Raw genomic sequence first — 21770 nt, 5'->3', positions numbered from 1 at the left:
AAATAATAGTGAATTTAAACTGTTCCTCGGTTTTGGTCGGGAACCCGGCCTGGAACCCCCTCAAGCCAAGGACTCCTGGTGGTCCCATGCCAGACCCCAGTGGTTCCTACCTCTATGAGTGGTTCTCAAACATTTTCATGTGAAGGACCCCCAAATTGATATATATTTGGCCGTGGACCTCCATCTGCCTGGGAACCCCAGAAGAGAAATTATTCAAAATCTTCCAAACATTTTAGATATTTTTTCAAACATTTAAAAGAATAGCAGATATAGGCCTATAAGCTGTGAGCTTGTAGATCTGCTATTTTTGAATAGCCAAAATGTAAATGGATAAAGTGATTAACAGGATTGTGATGCTTTTGCAGGTCTGAGAGTGTATACATGGATTTATGTATTAGAGTAACTCCAATGCATATTGGACATTGGAGTCAGTCTGGAGTCAGGCATTGTATACATTTGGAGGAATACCCATGGCTGAACTTTACAGTATATGAGGGAAATGTATTGTTTTGCTGTTTGTGTTTTTTCATTTTATTCATCATTATGTGATGTCATGTGCTGTCATGTTAGTGTTTTGTGAAACAGCCATAAGAGGGCGCTACAGGACTGAGATGCAAAAGCAGAAGAAAAACTCAAGGGAACAAGTCTCGCGGTACTTGGTGGTAGTATAAAGTAGCGTGGGGCTTCCTCATCCTTCTTTCTTCTCTTTAAACGGTGAAGGTGCAACAGTGATCGGTCGTCCCTTATCTGGGTTCATCCGACACCCTCACCACCACAGCAACAACCTGCAGAACCGAGCAACTACAGCAACAACATGCCTCCCAAATTCGATCCCTTAGAGATCAAAGTTGGTACGTTTTGTTTGAGAGTTTTGTTTTTATTTTGTTTTTCTTCCCGAGACAAGATGGCGTCTGCCAGTGCCAGACGTGTGCTTGCCCCACACGCCACAGGACGCGAAAGAACGGATGTGTTTCAGGTGTTTTAGTAACCACCCGTTTATACTGAAACATAAAATGATTTAGTTTTTTACTGATAACGATGTACATGTGAAATGAGCTGCTACTGTAGCTGTAGGTAAGTGAGCTGCTGACCACGTGGGTTTTCAGCCCCATCTGTTAGCTCAGGACTTTGGCATATTATCTGAGCGCCGGATAAGGTATATTTTTGTGTATGTTTTCCCACCGCAAATGTGAAGTTATTTACAATGGATGGATAGTATTAGTAGGGATGGCTGGGGTTAGCTCTCCACCTTCTCTGTATAATGCACTTTTTGGGCAGAAAATGTAATGTGTCCGCCAGATGGAAATTATTTTATTTACTCCACTGCGCCCTCTACAGATCTGGTCAATGGTAACTCGTATTGATCAGATCTGTAGAGGGCGCAGGTGAGTCATTTATTTGACCTTCTGGCGGGCATATGACTTTTTCTGCCCAAAAAGTGTATTATACAGAGAAGGTGGGGTGCGTGGAGGCCTCCCACCGTGTAGAATAGACTTAAAATAACACAAAAAGCCTTCGTTTTGATGAGTAGCGAAATAGTTTTGTTTAATTTTTACTAAAGTTGGAGACCTCGCATAGTAGTGGAGTTTTCTGTTCATGGGAGGAGCACCGCTCCTAACCGAGCGTTAGAAAGAACTCGATAACGCTCTGGTCTAGAACTAGGACGGGGTGGTAAAAATTAAAAATCTGTGTCAAATTGGCTTAGTCAGCCTGAACATGTGCCGTTTTTAACACGGAAGCGCGTTCCTGACCAGCAGCAGATCCGGTGTTTTAATACAATGGTTAAACGGCGGATTTATTTTATCGAATTAAGAATTATGGACTACGAAATGATGAAAAAAGTCCCGGGGCTACAGCGATGGTAGAGGTCACGTTTAACTACAGATATTAAGTTTTAATGATGTAAAGATACTGTTACAAGTATAAGTCAGAATTAAAAATGTACTGAGTAAAAGTCCAAAAGTATTGGCATCAAAATATACTTAAAAAGTACTCATTATACTGAATGTCCCATTTCACAGGTTACAAGTGTGTAAAAATCTTTTGACAATGGTAGCTCTACAAGCTCACAGTGTGTCTAGTTTAAATGGTGCTGAAGTGGTTAATGTATGTTTTGTAATTCAAATCTAAAAAGAAACAAAAGTTTTCAAATTGTAGTAGAGTTAAAAAGTACAATATCTGCCTCTTGAGATGTAGTAGAAGTATTGGAAACACTCCAGTAAAGTAAAAATGCATGAAAATTGCAGTACTTGAGTAAATGTACTTAACACCACTGCGTTATACATATAAACCGTATGAACATGTCAGTACGTTCACATCTGAGATATGCCAGTGTATGCTAGGTCAACACGCCTTTATGCTCCCTATATTTATTATAACCCCTTCTGACTGAGTCCAGAGCTACTACAGCGATGGACCAGCTCAGCCTATAGAGGAGAACCGATAGATTTGTGGTTGGCAAGCGACACCTCGTGGTGATAATTCATTCCAACATGATTACAAACAGTATTATGGAGTTTTTTTAATATATTCATAGTATCCTAAAGCTTACTAGAAATCCTGATGCGTTAACCATTATGCTTTGATGGAAAAAACGACTGAATGTTTATCACAGGTGTAAAAGGGTGGGTGAAATTACTTTTCATATTCCTAATATGACCATGTCAAGTGCATGGTTTAAAATGGCAATAAAATAAGACTGATTGTGGCTGAAGCTCTGTCAAAATACTAAATTCACATAAAGCTTCGCAAGCACAGATTTGACAGTAACTGCAAAAGACTGTCAACTTCAACAATCAAAACATTAAAAAAAAATCCTCAATGTTTATTTTGGTAATGTTTGTTCGAAGATGCGCACATTTAGTCTAAAAAGTTAAGATGTCCTTTTATTATCAACAAAGTAATGTAGATGTATGATGACCAAAAAGGGTTTGTAGCATTTTATGTTTATTTCACTCTGCAGGAACAGTACAGGTTTAGAAAACTTTCCAATAACCAAAATCCCACAAGACAAAACTCATCATCCTGCTCTGCCCTGAATTACAAATATAATCTCTTATGCCCAAAGCATAACAATGATTAAACTATTCATGTACTAGAAAATCGGGGAGGATTGAGATAAACGGGCTTTTCTGTGGTCTACTTTAACCCATTATGTAATGGGAACATAATCTGTATTATTTAAACTCAACTTTTATGCGTTCTCCATATAGAGGTGGCATGATGCCTTTATAAAACCCAGTGGCTAAAAATGGTGTGTATCACTGTCCCAGCCTAGTTGTATAAATTAGGCATTACTTACTTGCAAGAGGAAAGTGTTCTGGTTATTGTTTTGCTAGGTCCAGGGAATGTTCTGCAGCAATGCTGAGCATATGAGTAGTGTTAGGATATGCGATAGACAAAACGTTTTGTTAAACCATAAGGCACAGTCATGAGTGCATAAATAGCGCTGTTAACGTGTCAACTTGCACCTTGTCATCCTAGAGGAAAACCTACCCCCACACCCTTTTTTTTCTTACCATATACCTCTATAGAGCGTCGCAGTTCCCGCCCACTTCCTGTTTTTTTTGGTGCCGGAAGAAAAAACTCAATGCATTTTTCCATTGACATTTCCAAAAATATTTATATCTATTAATTTAAGCCTCGAATCAAGCCATCATGACATGACATGAATCATGACCATAAACGTTTGATTCTGTGATTTTTTTTTTTGTTGAAAACGGCAAAACAAAGGGTATTTATTAAATATAGTATATCATATAATTAAATATAAAATTAAAAAAAATCACAGAAAAAAACGTTTTATGGTCATGCACTATGGTTTTGTTTGACCAAAAGGAACTGGTCTTGAAGCTAATTGACATGTTGTAATGTCTAGACACTGTTGTGCGATGGCGTATAAGTTGAGTTTAAAGGCACCAGCAGATGGAGTCAGTTATTACTTCCTGTTCGTAAGGATGGGACAACTTGCTCTATCGTCTAATTCGTTTTGTTATGTATTGTATGGTAGCCTCCCGCCACTATGCCTGTCTGTCAGAGTGACTGAGTATAATCCAGTGGAGGCTCAGATAGACCCAGCTCTAGGAAGCAGGGCTGCCTACATCAATGGGCAACTCTGTGCCGAAAGGCCTGGAACAACCATTGTGTCAGATATTGTGATGTCCAAATTCCTAGTTTCATATCACAGTATATTGCCCATCTCATAAGGCCTATCGATGTAAACCTGTTTATTCTATATAGCTTGAGGAACAGTTAAATGGACAGGTGCCAGGTGGTGCCATCTTGTGAGGTTTTCAGCTACTACTTTCAATGGTGTGATGTCACATGCTCTTATAAGGCCTATCAATGCATAAGTGTAATCTAGTGAATTTGATACTGATCATGAAACGGTAGCTAATGAAATGCCATAGCTAAAGTAAAAAAATTGCCTGTTTTTTTTACAGTGTACATGAGATGCACAGGAGGAGAGGTTGGAGCTACATCAGCCTTGGCCCCCAAAATTGGACCTCTTGGTCTGGTGAGTAACACTTGTATGTAATTGCATAATTTAATATGAATCCGGTAGCCTCCCGCCACTATGCCTGTCTGTCAGAGTGACTGAGTATAATCCAGTGGAGGCTCAGATAGACCCAGCTCTAGGAAGCAGAGCTGCCTACATTAATGGGCAACTCTGTGCCGAAAGGCCTGGAACACATGTCAAAACACTGAAGATAAGGTCTAGACAATGGGTGGGTTGGCATTAAGGCAATTTGTTTTGTAAGCCTTATCTTAACACATTTGGGGATGTACAGTATATGAAAAGTTTGAAAACAAGGCCCTCACTTCCCATGTTCTGTTTTCAGTCTCCCAAGAAAGTTGGTGATGACATCGCCAAGGCCACCGGTGACTGGAAGGGTCTGAGGATCACCGTCAAGCTGACCATCCAGAACAGGCAGGCAGCGGTACGTAGAAACACATCCACATGTCCGCTTAGTTCTGATCTCTTCCATTATGCACCCATATATTCTGGTTTCCAGCATGGTGGCAAACTTGAGTTTTCTTTGTGTTAGATTGAGGTGGTTTGCCCTATCAGTCATCTAATTGGTTTTGATATGTATTGTATGGCAGCCTCCCGCCACTATGCCTGTCTGTCAGAGTGACTGAGTATAATCCAGTGGAGGCTCAGATAGACCCAGCTCTAGGAAGCAGAGCTGCCTACATCAATGGGCAACTCTGTGCCGAAAGGCCTGGAACAACCATTGTGTCACCCATATATTCTGGTTCAGAGTACACGAACTGATTCTTTCTGGGATGTGTTTGGATGATGGTGACTTTTATGGAGCTTGTCAGGTTTCCAGCATGGTGGCAAACTTGAGTTTTCTTTGTGTTTTTAGATTGAGGTGGTTCCATCTGCCTCTGCACTGATCATCAAGGCCCTGAAGGAGCCTCCTCGTGACAGGAAGAAGGTCAAGAACAGTAAGTTCAACACTCTAGCACTTTGGGATCATTAATGAGTCATTAACTATATTGACATGGTGCCTTTCATATATATATATATATATATATGGCCTAATTTATACTAAGTTGCACTATGGTTTTGTTTGACCAAAAGAACTGGTCTTGAAGCTAATTGACATGTTGTGCGATGGAGTATACGTTGAGTTTAAAGGCACCAGCAGATGGAGTCAGTTATTACTTCCTGTTCGTAAGGATAGGACAACAAACATGTTTGCTCTATCAGTCATCTAATTTGTTTTGTTATGTGTTCTATATGTATTGTATGGCAGCCTCCCGCCACTATGCCTGTCTGTCAGAGTGACTGAGTATAATCCAGTGGAGGCTCAGATAGACCCAGCTCTAGGAAGCAGGGCTGCCTACATCAATGGGCAACTCTGTGCCGAAAGGCCTGGAACAACCATTGTGTCACACTTGTGCCTCTCTACGTGGGGATGGAGACCTAAACGTTTGGAATTAATTATGACACGTAAAGTTTTAACACATTTTTCTTCTTTGCTTACAGTCAAGCACAGTGGCAGTGTGACCTTCGACGAGATTGTGACCGTTGCTCGTACCATGAGGCATCGCTCAATTGCCAGGGAGCTCTCTGGTATGTATATTAAATTTATGAAAAGAGTATTTAACTTTGTGTAATGAGACATGTAAATATAAAATTAAGTTTGTGTATTTTATGAGCTACTTAAGCTTTATTCATAACAGCCGCCTATCTACATGCTCACAGCGCGTTGCGAGCCATGCATTGCGAGCTTGTCGATCTGCTATTTTTGGAAAATTTCAGCCATGGCCATCGGGACACATCGGCTGCATCATTTACACTACAAATGAAAAAGTCATAATCGGTCAGGCTCTAATATTTTGTGTACAATATGGCTGAGCCTCCCGCCACTATACCTGTCTGTCAGAGTGACTGAGTATAATCCAGTGGAGGCTGAAATAGACCCAGCTCTAGGAAGCAGGGCTGCCTACATCAATGGGCAACTCTGTGCCGAAAGGCCTGGAACATGAATTTCTCCAAAAACGCTGCAGGTAGTTTGGTTCAGTTTAAAAGTCTAATCTTGTGTCAAATCTTTTCCATCCTTCCAGGAACCATCAAGGAGATTCTCGGTACCGCCCAGTCTGTGGGCTGCACCATTGATGGTCGTCCTCCTCATGATGTCATTGATGACATCAATGCTGGCAAGGTTGAGTGCCCATCCGAATAAATCGAGAGCAAAATAAAATGTTTACAAAAACCTGACCATCCTGTGTTAAGGCTTTTTATTAATTTAAAGCCAGTGACATCAAGTGAACATTTTATGGCTGGACATTCTTGTTCATATTGGGGTTAGTATATCTAACAAAGTGACTTAATCGGGTGTGTGTTTGAGAGCAGGAGTGTTGTGGCTGCTGTACCAACAAACGATGAATATGCCAAATATTGCCCTGGGAATTGCTACTACAGACCATTTTGAGGGAACATCCTGAAGACATTAAAAGTGAACTTTGGAACTTGAACCCTGGGTTGATGGCAATTATTTGATATACCCAAGTCCTAATATTGATCAACTTACTGGGGAGCCTTGAATGGCAATTCTACAGCAAAACGGGTCCCAATAGAGCACCGAAGTCTGACGTAATTTACACATCCTAGGTTTGTCTACCTGGTTCGCCCACCCCCATTCTGAATCCCAATAGACGTATTTAATAAGTCAAATAAGAACTGTTCCAAAAATAAACAAATGACCCTGGCGGTTTTACTCTTATGGATATGAAGCATCAACTGACGGTGAGAAAACGCTAATGTTACTTCCGCCGAATTAGGATTTTTTTGCCAGAAACAGACATAAGTGACTGACTGACTATCATAAACGATACAGAACCTCCTCCGACAATATCGCAGAGACGGTTGTTTATTTTTGGACCAATTCTTATGAGACGATTCTATGATGACCCATGTTGTTCTCCATAGAGAAATTACTTTACGAACCTGGGGATGAACGAGTCGTCAGGACTTCTGTACTCTATAGCACTGCTAGAAGTGGACTGAGCACGTCCTGTTGGGCTTTATCCCCAGGCCATTTTGCCTATTGGCGTTGCTCGTAAGAAACGAAATGTAATGTTGACCTTTAAAATGCTGCAAAACTACAACCATGCAAGTACCAGTGTTTTTTTGTGGGATTACAATGTGAGACTCAAACCATCCAGATAACGGACATGAAGCACTTCAATATTTGTCTTTTGTACAAAATCTTTATTGAAAAAAATCAGTCTTGCAGTTCTACAAAAGTACAAATGGTTATCAGAGGCTCTGCAGACATGTGTAAGAAACTTTGCAATTACCTCTTGGTCAACACATGAGGTCTAAACAACTACTGATGCATGATGTTTTTCAGAATTTGTTGACACTGATGGGTGGAAAGATTTTAAAACATCACCTATCAGCATCTTTTGTCAGGCTCTCCAAGTATACAGGACACTTTAATTTAAAATCGGTTGTGCACTGCATCGCGCACAATATGCAAGCTTGGACCAGCTATATTTTGTGTGCAGCATTGACATGCACCTGATAAATCAGGCTTAAAGGACAATTGTTTTTTTTACAACCAAGGTTTGTTTCAGCTTGTAATAAAAGATAAGTGTTTGATTTTTTTCATTTACTGCTTTCTATAGTTTTAGCAATTTTTGTGATCTTTTTTTACTTTGGGCAGGTGGCTAAATATGTATTTTACACAAAAAAAATGGTCCCATGGGCTTTGATGTGAGTTATTGGGGGCTAGAAGAGCTACCGTAAATAAAGAAATGACCGGGTTATTTTAAAAAAATACATATTTAGCCACCTGCCCGTATGCCCCCGCCCACTGTAAGATAGCGCAAAAATTGCTAAAACTAGAAAGCAGTTAAATGAAAAAGTACACCTTTTATTTACTTTAATTACAACTGTAAGACAAACCTTGGTTGTAAAAAAAAAAGTTGTCCTTTAAGGACAATGACTAGCCTATCAAGTCAAATAATTTGGCTAAATAACTTCAGTGCTGATTGTTTGCATGTTTACCTCTGTCTGCTATAGGATCTACAGTACATACACATGTTAGTACATAACACAGCGTTAGTACTATGGCCAGAAGAACAACATGCTGTATTAGGTGGTGATGTAGTATAACAAACCTTGACCTAACAAAAAGATAGTTGCCCAACCTTAAAGTAATACTAGGTAACGTTTTCAACAAAACTAAAGTTAAGTTGTATATCTTTTGTCAGTGGCAAAAGTTTCACAACACCCCCGGAAGCCTTTTATTTATATATTTTCTATTGAACGGTGAAGGGGGGGACTTTCCCGGGAAAATGACGTTCCTGGCCGACGTCCCCAGGAACTACCGCAACGGTTTCCTGTTTGGCCAGGAACTACCGCGGTAATAGCAAAAAGGAACCTCACGCTGATGTTAAGAGAATGTAGGATTGGAAGATCGAAAAAGAACAGAAGAAGAAAGCACAGCTCATCTCCACTGGCTAAGAGAAACGATCCGTAGATAGTATAAAACAATTAAAAGATCGCTTTTTGAAACGCTTCCGGCTTCCGGTGAAAACGAATGGAATTCTGGGTAATCGAGGATTACGGAAATTGTATGCAGTGACGGTAGTGACCAGCAGAGGTTGCTAAAAATCGTTATTTGGGATTCTGCATTGTACAACTTTAACTAATACATTTTTATCAAATGTAATGTGGAATATGCATCTTAAAACCCCTAAGAAAGTACAAAAACAAGCATAATGAACAGCATGATACAAGCTGGAAATTGTGCAACCTCATATTGGACAAAGCAACATGTGCTTAATTTGAGAACCAGTTTTAGAGCATGATGGGCTGAAATGAATGGGTGACTAATCAACTTGTAACCTGAATCCTATCGTTCTATTGTCAGGAATGCAGGCGTTCCCAATGCATTGTTTGAGGGCTCGCTCTCTTGATGGAACATAAAATGCAGATTTTTACATCCTCACAATATAGAATTATGGGATTTCAGGAGGTTTCCCTTCAAGTTAAAAACAAACCCTGAATCTTCCGTAGAGTAATCAGAGTTTAATTGTAGCATTGATGCATAATTGCCCTTCATACTGTGGTATCAACAAGTAATTTCTTTAATTTGTTGACTAGGGTCCCCCAGGGGTCTATACTTGGCCCCCTCATTTTTTCCCTCTACACCAAAGCTTAACGTCTACTATGATGCCCAGAATAGGGACTCTAGGGTTCCACAGAGAAGGTGGTAAAGTTACATTTCACAAACATTGTAGTGTAGACAGAGGCCCAGGTAGTCACTGCTGTGAAGCCTCATTTTATACTCCTAACAACTTGTGTCACTTGTAGAAAATAGTATAAATTAAACCAGTGGTTCTCAAAGTGGGGTCCAGGGACCTTCAGGGTTCCTTGAAAGGGTCCCAAAAGTACCCTTACAGGTCTGTAACTCTGAGAGTATTGAAATGGAACCAAATGGACCCGTATTTGAATACTCTCAGAGTTATGAGAGTCCATCACCACCAGTCCCTAGTTGTCCACTTCCTCTTCCTCTGCTTCATTTTCTCCCTCAGGCTCCTCCTCCATGCGCTCCTCTTCCTCCTCCTCCCTGCTCTTATCGTGCTCTGCGTCGCTCTTCTTCTCCTTATCTTTGCGTTTCTGCTCGGACACCTCTTTCTTCCCCTTCTGGCCCTTCTTGTATACTGTTAGGGAATACAAAAAAAATAAAAAAGAAGAAGAAAATGTATGGCTTAGAGATAGCTTCCATTCCTCCTGTTAATTCACTCACCCCTCTTCTGGCTTTGGTTACATCATGGATCAAACGTATAGATATGTCATAAGCGTCTTAGTTTGCTGTGGGATCCAATGATACTTACTGCTATGGATATCGTGTGTGCACGTGTGTGTGGACAGACATACAGCAGACAAGACATACTGTACAGTATGAGTATATCTCAATATTAACAACATTTATAAAGGGAATGGGTCTCGGTGCATTACACCATTGTATACATAAATTAAGCATCAGAACATTGCAGAGAAAGATTTTAGTGGTCTAAATGGCTTTTTCAAAAATAAATATTTGCCAGTGTCAAACAGAGGGATTTTTAAAAGAAGAGGTTGCACAGCTTGTAGCCACGAAGCCAAAAAAATGTTTTATTTGAAAGGGCAAATAAAACAATGTTTCAACGTTGAAACGTTGGTGTGTGCCCTTTAAAATCAAAATATATTTGTGCTTCGTGGCTACGAGCTGTGAGTCTTCCTTCTTCTAAACCAGGGGTCTGGGACCCCTATGAGGTCCTCAGAATTACTACAGGGAATTACTTTATGTGATAAGAACTTTATTATTACTATTAATCACTTTAACCATAGCATCCCTATTCTGAGGGACCATTTGCCAAAAGATTGCAGATCTACAAGCTCACACTTGTAGATTGGCTATTTTTGGCAAAGGTTTGGCGTAGAGGGGGGGAAAATGCACATTAACATGAATCCACTGATGATAGTGCTGTCAAACAAGACTATGAAGCCATTTATGAAATCTATGAAAATGTTTAATAGGCAACGCAATTTTATGCAATATGTAGTGGGGGTCACTGCTTCATGTCTCTCTTAGCTAAGGGGTCCTTGGCCTGAAAAACGTTGAAGACCCCTGCAATAACAATTGATCACATTTACAGTGGTCAGCACCTCTTCAACATTGGCTCCTTCTCTTATGTTTATAAGCAGAGGGTTCTGGAGCAGATAGTGGCGCCCTATTTCCCCAGCTTTAAAAACATAACTGGGTTAATACAATGTGACGTAGAGGTGATGTAGACGCCATCGTACATCCAGTACAGGGGTGGGCAACTTTGACGATGAGAGGGCCACTATATTTCCACCCTCACTCCAGAGGGCCACATTGCATATAGTATTGTCGGGCAGACACCTCTTATATCCGTATTTTAACTTTTTTCGTAAATTAATTCCGTACTTCGCCATTCTATGTCACACAAAAGTAGCAAAAATAGCCGATCTACAAGCTCAAAACATGTCGCAGTGCGACACGTTTTGAGCTTGTAGATCTGCTATTTTTGAATTGGTATCCTGATTTTTTTGTGCCATTTTTTTATTGGAATGCTGAAAAGTAACATTCCTATTTAATTTCAAATGCATTTAGTTATACTTATGTTAACTTTATGAATTTAAATACAAATACATTTGACATAAAAAAGACAATAGAATTTTAATACTAGTCATAGACTGAAGTAATTAAAGCGGGTCATGTTTGCAATTGTAACCGCTGAAATCAATATATCAGTATTGACCTGCGGGCCGCACTAAGTGAAGGTGGGGCCGTATGTGGCCCCCGGGCCGAAAGTTGCCTATGTATGATCCAGTACATACCTTCCAAGGCTTCTCTTAGAGGCTCCAAGAATCGCTCAAACTCCATCTCTTCCATCGCTGCCAAGACATCTCCTGCATTCAGGGTTTTCCGTTTGGCTTTCATGGCAAAGTTGTTGGCGCTATCAGGGGGGGAAATTGTATTAGGCAAATGTAAAAACTTTTAAGAAGAATCTCATCCGAGTTTGTTAAAGGCACAGGTCTATAAAAGGTCTATGCTTTTTGGTTGACATGCTATTTGCAGATGAGTCATGTAATGCTCAGATTTTGGGAATTCAAGCCTAAGCTTACAGACATGCTATTTTTGAATTTGTTTTAAAGTGAAAGTAGTTAGGTCTGTCTGTGTGTTTTATAAAGAGAGTATTAAAAGGAGCTTGTGACTAAACAACTCCACTGGATCCATTAGAACACACACTATTTTTCTAAATTTCCTGAAAAGTAACAGTTTTGGACATACAAGGTTTCCCCTCGACAGCGACAATACAACCGTGACAGTCAGATAGTATGGTACATACAGAACCTTGGTCAGACATTATGGTACATATGCTAACCACTGTCACAGACAGTATGGTACGTATGCTAACCACTGTCACAGACAGTATGGTGCGTATGCTAACCACTGTCACAGACAGTATGGTACATATGCTAACCACTGTCACAGACAGTATGGTACATAATATGTTAACCACTGTCACAGACAGTATGGTACATATGATCACCACTGTCACAGACAGTATGGTAGATATGATCACCACGGTCAGACAGTATTGTACATTATGATGACTGCGGTCAGCACAGCAGGTACATGGTACAAATTATGAAACTATTATTTTCTTACCATGATGTTGCGTACAATACGAACACACTGGCAGCTTGGGAAATGGCTCGCCTCGCTTCTTTTGAAACATTCACTCCATCTGGTAGCTGTTAAAACAAATAGAGTTTTTAGACGAATGTTAAAGCTCAATTTATACTCCCGTCAAGCAAGCCAAAAATAACTGACCTACAAGCTTGTTAGCTTATAGAAATGTTCCTTTTGTAAAGATAGTCAGTCGCCCATGCCCCGAGGGAGTGCAGTCCCCGGCGCCAAGTCGGTCGGATAAGTGGTGTCCAGAACTGCCAATCAGATAGGCGTATATGGAGATCCGGTTGTTCAGAACCACCAATCCGACCGATGCAGTATGCCCCTCTATGGGAATATACTGATGACATCAGGGATCTCCAGATACAGAGATCATCATATACGTGTGGGCATAAAAGGGACAGATACAGAGATCATCATGTACGTATGGGCATAAAAGGGACAGATACAGAGATCATCATGTACGTGTGGGCATAAAAGGGACAGATACAGAGATCATCATAGTATAGATACAGAGATCATTGTATAGTAGCATAAAATGGACAGACAGGTACAACAGGTACTCTCACAACGGGTACAATGGGCACTAAATAACTGGGTGGGGCATGCATTTCCAACTTGCATCGTTCTGACTTGCATCGTTCCACACCGGTCTAGTAATAAAAAGAGTACCATAAACCAAGAGATTTAGGTATACTACAGAAATCTTGCTGGGCCCTCAGCACTTGGACGGCCTGGGAACTGGTGTGGTGACAGAGCTTTTGAAAGGTGTAGATATTAAGTGCAGTCAAAGTGCACTAACAGTATATTAACAGCATATAACAGTATATCAACAGGTATAAATATAGTCCCAGGTATACAAAGGTACAATCTACCCTACCCATAGTGTGGGTAGAATAGAACAGTCAATCCACAGTATCATCATCATCATCATCATACTACAGATTATATATTGCGTGCGACACTGCCGTCAGTTCAGAAAGTGAAGCAGGAATTTAGACATTAGGACTTCATGTATTTGAACGCACCGCTTCTTTGATAATGCGAGTGATGACCGCGTTGGGAAGATTAAGGTCCTCTGGTCTCTCTGCCATTTTGGTTCTCCAGTGACTTCACGTTGTCTACAGACGACAATCACAGACAGACAGCCAAACAGAGAGACAGACAGACAAACAGAGACAGACAGACCCTTATTGATCCTGATGGGGAAATTCAGGTGTCATAAAAGCATAAGCAGTAAGAATGAAACGCAGAGATAAGAATGCACTAAAATATAATAAATAAGACTTAAGTCTGTCAGTAGACATCTGCACTTGCATATTCTATCAATAATAATGTACACTCTATCATCAGTAATGTGAACATACATCTATCACATTATTATGTACAGACTATCAACAGTGAATATGAGACTGATTATAATATATACAGTGTCAGCCAGCCTACAACAATGTGTATATGGATAGCAGTCTCTATGAACAGTGAATATATTGAGTAGTCTATCAACCAGTGGTGGAAAGTAATAAGTACATTTACTCAAGTACTGTATACTTAATGACAATTTTGAGGTATTTTTACTTTACTGGAGTATTTACAATACTCAATACTTTTCTACAAGATCTACAAGTTCACAACGCTTCTGCAATTTTCAGAAGATTTTTTTACACATTTTGAAAACTTGAAATGGGACAGTCTACATAACTTTTGGTACTTTAAGTATATTTTGATGCCAATAATACTTTTGTACTTTTACTCGAGTAAATTCTGAACACCAGACGTTTACTTGTATCAGAGTATTTCTACATGGTGGTATTGACACTTTTACTTAAGTAAAAAATTTGAGTACTTTGTCCACCACTGATCAATACTAGAAATAACGAGTTAGCATAACTTAGCATTAGAGACATGCAGTTACCTACTAGCTAAAGGCTAATTCAAGCCATGCTTCGTGGCTCGGCAGCAGACAATGATTCAAATACGTTAATAAGTGACATGTTTTCATTCAACAACATGACGCATGGTCAGCTAAATGACCGTTGAAAAGACGTCATTTACGGAGAGCGACTCGATGTATTAAATGATGAATATATCTGATCTTGGGATCAATACCTGAACGGCTTTCTGATCCGGTCTGGGCGGAAATAACTTTACGTCATCAGGTGGCCGTGCACCTCCAAAATGATTCCCCCTCGTTTCAAATGTGTTTAGTTTGGTATAATCGTTACGTTTCTTTTGGTATAATAACCGTTTGGTATGTCCATCTCTTATTCTAACTCGTAGCACCAATAGCGAGCAGTGGTGTAAAGTAGCTAAGTACATTTACTCAAGTACTGTACTTAAGTAGGTAATTTTTACTGGAGTATTTCAAATTGTCATTACTTTTACTTCTACTCCACTGCATCGCAGAGGCAAATATTGGACTTTGTACAATCATTTGAAAACTTAAGTTACTAGTTACTTTGTAGATTTTGATTATTATTACAGAACATACATTACTCATTCAGTCCATTTTGGCCATTTGAAAATAGCTTTTATTATTATTTATTTCATAAATTTACTTATTTTCAAATGATTTTGACTTGTACATTTGTACATTTTGATACCAATACTTTTGTACTTCTACTCAAGTACATTTTGAATTCCGGACTTTTACTTGTAACAGAGTATTTTTACATTGCAGTATTGATACTTTTACTTAAGTAAAACATTTGAGTACTTTTTCCACCACTGCCAACGAGACTAAACGAATTCCGCATTTAAGTGGGGAACAAAAACAATGCAACGCCAACCGGAACACGATTCTTTTTCCCTTTTCTCTAAACCGGATCACGCGGCTCAGTTCAGAATGGACACCAGGGCTTAAGTCCGCTGATGCGAGGTTATGAATATCTAAAGCTGTCCACATGCACAGCAGAAATAAGTCTTAGTGCAATGTATCGTAATCTGCTCGTTCAACGTGACATTCATATTCAAAAAGCGTTTAGTAAAGTGTCTAAATAAAGTATGAAGTTTAACAAAGAGAAATGAAATAACATAAAACATTTACTTCAAGAATCCCGCGAAGCTTCCACTGCAAACCACGTGACCGCCTGTCAACTTTCAACTCCGACCCCCTCAACTCTGACGTCATTAAATGACCTACTTTTCACATGATTGTTTATTTTAAAACTAAGGTACTCAACAGTTGAACATTAAATGATCATTTCAATATATCCTTATACATACATTGTCCACAATGTAGACTAGTGCAGTGGATCAATATCTAGAATCAATATAATACTTTAATTACATAAACAGTGGAGGACATTTACATTAAATTGTTTTCTTAAGTAAAAGTATCAATAATGCAACGTAGAAATACTCTGTTACAAGTAAAAGTCTGGTAATCTAAATTGATCAAAATGTACTAAAAGTACAAAAGTATTGGTATCAAAATGTACTTACAAGTACCAAAAGTAGAAAGTACTTTATTATGCAGAATGTGTTTTCAAATTTATAAATTGTATACAAATCTTTGTATAAAATACTTGAGTACATGTACTTAGTTTCTTTACACCACTGCAAATGTGTACCATGAAATGTACTGTTTCAATCATAGACATAATCCATGAAGAGCCCCCTGGTGGATACTCGTATGTACTTAATGAGATTCTCTGCATGAGAAATGAGAAGGATGGGTAGAAAGTGTGTCTTCAGGGTCATTGAACGCATGCAGTTATATCACTGCAAGGACGGACAGACAGACAGACAGACAGACAGACAGACAGACAGACAGACAGACAGATAGTTTATTGATCCCTCAGAGGAAACAATAACATTGTGGCTGAAGACACACCATACAATATAGACACAACAACCATAGTATCTAATAATTGTACCCTGTAGGAGGTATAAAGTATGATTGCCGCTGGTATGAACCTGTGACATTCCTAACAGATTGCAAGACTAGATTGGTATTGGAACTGCCTAAACTTGATTTTGATCTGATCTCACATGAAGGACTTCATATATTCACAATGGTGGCCAATCATCCAAGCAATCATTACCCGTTAGGTCCAGTTCTCTATCATCTATACAGTATATCATAAATGCAGTTCCACGGCTATGCTGATGACACAGTTGTAAGCATCTTCTTCTACTGATGACAATACCCTCTTGAATAACTGATAAAGTGTACAGTATCTCCAACACACGTTCATGGATGTAAGAAAGAAAAACAAAAGTCTTCCAGCTGAATTAAAATGAGACTGAGATTATAATCTTTGGGTTGAGAGATCAGAGACAGAGGTAGTTATTCTCGACAATGGCCTGAATATGAAGTCACATAATTTACATTTTAACCCCGTGTTTCACTGCTGAGCAGCTGATACATGTATACTTTTATAACAAGTAGACTGGACCACGCTAAATGCACTTCTATAACATATATCATAGTCAACTTTAAATCGTGGGCGGCAGTAGCTGAGTCGGTAGAGAGGCCGCCCCCACCCTGGAGTCAGAAGGTCACTGGTTCGCCCAGTCTGTATGTCAAAGTGTCCCTGAGGTTAACTGCTCCCCAGGCAATGTATTAATAGTGTTTACAGCTCCTAATTGTTAGGATGGTACAAATTACACATATAAGCAAATAAATGTAGTGACAAATAAAATAAAAGAGGACTAAATTATTATTATATAAGTGAAGCAGAACGACATATTAGCCAAACTAGACAAAGGACACTAAGGTGTGGTGAAGTGCAAAGAACATGTTTATGAGTCTGATGTGTAGTGGCCTGGACTCAGCCAGCAAGTGAAAGAAATGTTGCTCAACTGCATGAAATGCATCTTATGATAAATCTTTAGGCTTGACTTGTTAGGCCTGATGTTTATCTGTTTGACTGGTACATGCCATGTAGGCCTGCTGATTCACTCTCATACGTAAGCATACAAATATGCTTTATCAGGACACTGTCTGCCCAATGATACCTGATGCAACTGTTGAAGTACAACTCATCTACATTGCAGAACATCATGACATAAAATGTAGATGAGTTCTTATTCAACAGTAAAAATAACTTAAGTAAAAAAGTAAAAGGTAAAAACCACTGTTGGAAAGAAAAGGCCACAGTTCTAAGGACAAGACACTTGAGCCTACAGTACAGTATATTAAGCACTTAAACCCTATATATTTCATTGACTGGGGTCCCCCAGGGGTCTGTGCTTGGCCATTTTCCCCTCCATTCGTCAAATCTCTTTGCCGAAAATAGCCGATCTACACGCTCAACTTTGTGAGTTTGTACTGCTAATTTCACCAAATGTTTGCGGCCAGAATAATGATGCTAGGGTTCATGTTGTTAAAGTTCATAGGGTGAGTTCTGATCTCTTTAAGTAGAACTGTGAGAATTTAAGAAATAATATAATAGTAATTACGTAACCACATGAACTATAGGTCCGGGAGCAGTATGGGTTAGCGCCCCAGCCTGTGTCTTCCGTGAGGAAGAAGCCCAACAAATCCACGGTGAGGCCTTTAAGGAGGGCCATTCAAGCAAGCCACAAGTGGAGCCTGCAGTACCACCACGGCCCAAGAAACCATCGCGCCAAAATGAAATGTTTGGAACGGGGGGAGTCTGGTGCAACGCTCAGGTCCTGGACCTGGTGAGATGAAGAAAGAGCCCGGCCAGGAGGCCATCCACAGAGCCTACTCCCTCCATGTGCCATAGCCTTTCCTCTCCCCCAGCCCTGGCAGAGTAGTCCCGGAAAAGCGGATTGAGTGGCCCTGTCATTCCCTAAGAGGACTGACCATGGGTAGCTACTGGGACGTAAGTCCCAGGTTGATCAACCCTGGCTGGGTCACCTGGGTTGCGAGACCCGAAACACCCGTTGACCCCAGGCTACAACACTGATGATACGTCCCAGTTGCATCCATGTGATATTTTTCTTTATAGGTCCCTATTCTGGGTATTCTGTCATAATAGGCGAACATTAGGCAAAAGTAGGTAACATTTGCTGAAAATTGCCGAACTACAATCTCACTAACACATTGTGAGCTTGTACATTGGCTATTTTCGGTAAAGAGATTTGGCTTAGTGAGGGTACCAAGTAAAGACCTGTGGGGGACCCTGTCAACAAAGTATATAGGGTAAGTAATACCTTAGATTTTAATACAGGATTTAGATATAGGAACAGACCTTTCATCAAGAGGCAGAATAACCTACGGTCTGATGAGACAAAGGCAGTAGTCTTTGTTCTATAGAAAGGGGAGATGTGGTATTATTATGTATATCCATAATGTGTTTGACAAATGACAGTAGGAACCAGATGCAGGGCATCGTGGGATGTGAGCATTCAGGCAAGGTCATGTGTTCCTGGTATCTGCTATGTTAATAAAGAGTTGCATGTTTAGTTCATAGTTTGTCTCAAACGCATATCTTCTTTGCAAACATGACCATTTGTAGGACATCATTGTATTTGTCATGCTCTTCAATTGTATGTTGATGGTAGACAAAAAAAGAAGACAGGGGTGACATATTTTAGTTTTTGTCAGTATCTGTACGGCTAAATTTGGAACACTTTTGTAGGTGTAAATGTCCCGTCTCCTTCGTCTTGCTGATGTTGAGCTGCAGGTGAGCGAACACCACTCCCACCAGGGCCCTTGGTGATACACCCCACAACAAACTGATCACTCCTGAACGTGGCACTTTTACAGTAACACCCTGCATCACACTTATACAGTTCTCATTCCCACCTGGGAGCATCAATATACTGTATTGTTCAGTTTGATGCAATTTGCGATCACAACTGAGCACAGCGTCGATTTGGGGATTCAAAAGTCATGCTCGAGGACACCAGGCCTGGATGCTGGCAATCAACAGAGTTTACTTTAGAAGACATCCAGCCAAGGTTTCAGAATGGCAGCAGAATTGGTAATGGTTTGTAGGGGGTAAAGGTACAGCATTTAAGTGGTTTCCATGGCAGCTAGCTTCCCAACTAATGCTGCAGCAGGAATACAGCCCACACATGTACACAGTAAGACAATCTGAACACCCACCAAATTCAATTCTAAAAGCATGTCTGTGCAGTGCCCAAGGGTATAAAAAACAAACTCAGCTTTCTGCCAGGCTGTGTCGCTGCAAAATTCCCTCCTGCATCTTTCTCCTTTTCGTTCAGCTTTCAGGCTAAAAGCAGTTTTGTAAAGCTGCAGGATATAGCAGTGCAAGACAAAGTTGGACAATATTATTGGGGAAACAGCCTTTTCCACTAACTGGTATTGCTCAACAATATGCAGTAGTGGTACTCAATTTTGAGGTATTTTTTTACTTTACTGGAGTATTTCCAATTTTCAATACTTTTACTTCTAGTCCACTACATCTCAGAGGCAAATATTGTACTTTTACTCCACTACAATTATTTTAATTTTTTTGTTACTAGTTAGGCTACTTTGTAGATTTTCATTATTATTACAAAACATATTACAAAAGCCCTATATACATTTCGGCCTTTTGAAAATAGACTATGTACAAGCTCATCGCAACGCATTGTGAGCTTGTAGATTGCTATTTTCAAAAGATCTTTATACATTTTATACATTTGAAAACTTGTGAAACGGGACATTCTGCATAATGAGTACTTTCTACTTTTGGTACTATAAGTACATTTTGATACCAATACTGTACTTTTACTCGAGTACATTTTGAATACCAGACTTTTACTTGTAACAGAGTATTTCTACATTGCAGTATTGATACTTTTACAAATGTGAGTACTTTTTCCACCACTGATATATATATATACTTCAGTAACATATATTCCCACTATGCCACTTTAGCCATGCACATGAAACTGTGATTGTATATATACCTTCTGCTTTCTTATGTAGCAGGTTATCCACCTGCACAAGAAGCATTTCTGCCTTCCGTAGTGCCATCTGTCCTGTAATGTCTGATTGTGGCCGTGCAGCTTATGTATACTGGACTTTGTATATTTGATTTGACTGTGCCTTCCGGTTATTTGACTTGTTCTGTGTTCTGTGTTCCTTTCTTCTCTATCCTCTTTTTTTCAACTGTAACTCTTCCTGTAACTGCAATGTAGAAAGCTTGCACAAACCATTGTACCCAATCTTTTACAACTGTAATTGTGTGATGTGGCAATAAAGGATTCTGATTATGAATATACGACAAAATTAACTAATAACAGAAAAAACTAGAAACTGAAAGAGAGAAAACTGTACTTTTAAATTAAACAATTGTGAGAAATAAGACAACATTACAACCTACCATAAAACATTATGCAATTAAATAAGTAAAGAAAAAAATTAAGTTAAAGAAAAAAGACTTTTCAACCATAAAGATCGACCTATAAGGGTCAATGTCCACACTCTCAGGGCCACACCATTACGAGTAAAAGCCTATTAGCCACTACAATTATAAGAAAACTTTAGTTACTATAGTTACTAAATCTACTAAGTATTAGTAGATTTGCTATTTTCAAATGTTTTTTATAAACTTTAGACATATGATAACTTGAGAAACAAGATATTCTGCATAATGAGTACTTCTACTTTTGGTACTTTAAGTATATTTTGACGTCAATACTTTTGTACTTTTACTCAAGTACATTTTGAATACCAAACTGCATTGGCAGGTGGATTCTGCCAATGCTTTTCAATGGGAACAGAGCGTATTTTTGCAGATATCCGCGAATGGCAAGAAACCACTCCATTCCCATTGAAAAGCCTTGGCAGAATCTACCCTTATAGGTAGAATTAAACTTCGGTGTGACCGTACCCTAACAGTGTATTTCTAGAATAGGGTATGTATTGATACTTTTACTTAAGTAAAAAGGTGAGTACTTCTTCCATCACTGGAACTGACTGACTCTGAACTTGCGTGGCGTGGTGTCGAGGGCAGATGTAATCCTAAACGTATACATATTCATTTGCTCAAAACTAATTAACAACATGAACCATAGCGTCTGTATTCTGGGCATGTCATAATAGGTGAACATTCAGCGAAAATAGCCAAACATTTGGTGAAAATAGGGAGCAAGGCGAAGAGATTTGATGTA

The 21770-nt window shown here is 39.5% G+C and overlaps 2 protein-coding genes across 6 annotated transcripts; one reads left to right on the top strand and one right to left on the bottom strand.

The window, feature by feature from the left end:
- The first annotated feature begins 711 nt into the window (after positions 1-711).
- Positions 712-6733, top strand: rpl12 (ribosomal protein L12). The gene is made up of 6 exons (XM_080429622.1): positions 712-851; positions 4443-4516; positions 4842-4940; positions 5373-5454; positions 5999-6085; positions 6580-6733. The coding sequence occupies exons 1-6, from the start codon at positions 815-817 to the stop codon at positions 6696-6698; spliced, it is 498 nt and encodes a 165-aa protein (XP_080285748.1). The 5' UTR covers positions 712-814; the 3' UTR covers positions 6699-6733.
- A 972-nt stretch (positions 6734-7705) lies between these two features.
- pole3 (polymerase (DNA directed), epsilon 3 (p17 subunit)) lies at positions 7706-15829 on the bottom strand. 5 transcript variants are annotated; one of them, XR_013933236.1, is made up of 6 exons: positions 15778-15829; positions 13760-13852; positions 12708-12793; positions 11873-11991; positions 9166-10188; positions 7706-8670 (listed from the first exon to the last, which is right to left on the bottom strand). XR_013933236.1 is itself a non-coding variant. In XM_080429772.1 (5 exons), exons 2-5 carry the CDS (start codon positions 13823-13825, stop codon positions 10016-10018), a joined length of 444 nt encoding a protein of 147 aa, XP_080285898.1. In that variant the 5' UTR covers positions 13826-13852; positions 15778-15829; the 3' UTR covers positions 7706-10015. The 5 variants fall into 5 exon arrangements, 1 of the variants encoding a protein (XP_080285898.1); XR_013933238.1 differs by having other exon boundaries at positions 13760-13879; positions 15778-15821; XR_013933239.1 differs by lacking the exon at positions 15778-15829 and adding an exon at positions 14651-14909.
- Between the last annotated feature and the right edge of the window lie 5941 nt (positions 15830-21770).

Source organism: Gymnoscopelus braueri, assembly GCF_963280865.1.
Source record: "Gymnoscopelus braueri genome assembly, chromosome: 1".
In the NCBI taxonomy this organism is placed as follows: domain Eukaryota; kingdom Metazoa; phylum Chordata; class Actinopteri; order Myctophiformes; family Myctophidae; genus Gymnoscopelus; species Gymnoscopelus braueri.
This window is presented reverse-complemented; position numbering and strand designations above follow the sequence as displayed.

What these genes read in the sequence shown, in the direction of transcription:
- rpl12 (XM_080429622.1), top strand. Translation starts at nt 815, where the DNA reads ATGCCTCCCAAATTCGATCCCTTAGAGATCAAAGTTG. An exon ending in TCCCTTAGAGATCAAAGTTG is followed by an intron (nt 852 to 4,442) that starts GTACGTTTTGTT and finishes TTTTTTTTACAG; the next exon opens with TGTACATGAGATGCACAGGA. An exon ending in TCCAGAACAGGCAGGCAGCG is followed by an intron (nt 4,941 to 5,372) that starts GTACGTAGAAAC and finishes TTGTGTTTTTAG; the next exon opens with ATTGAGGTGGTTCCATCTGC.
- pole3 (XM_080429772.1), bottom strand. Translation starts at nt 13,825, where the DNA reads ATGGCAGAGAGACCAGAGGACCTTAATCTTCCCAACGCGGTCATCACT. An exon ending in CTCGCATTATCAAAGAAGCG is followed by an intron (nt 12,794 to 13,759) that starts GTGCGTTCAAAT and finishes TTGTTTTAACAG; the next exon opens with CTACCAGATGGAGTGAATGT. An exon ending in TCTAAGAGAAGCCTTGGAAG is followed by an intron (nt 10,189 to 11,872) that starts GTATGTACTGGA and finishes ATTCCCTAACAG; the next exon opens with TATACAAGAAGGGCCAGAAG.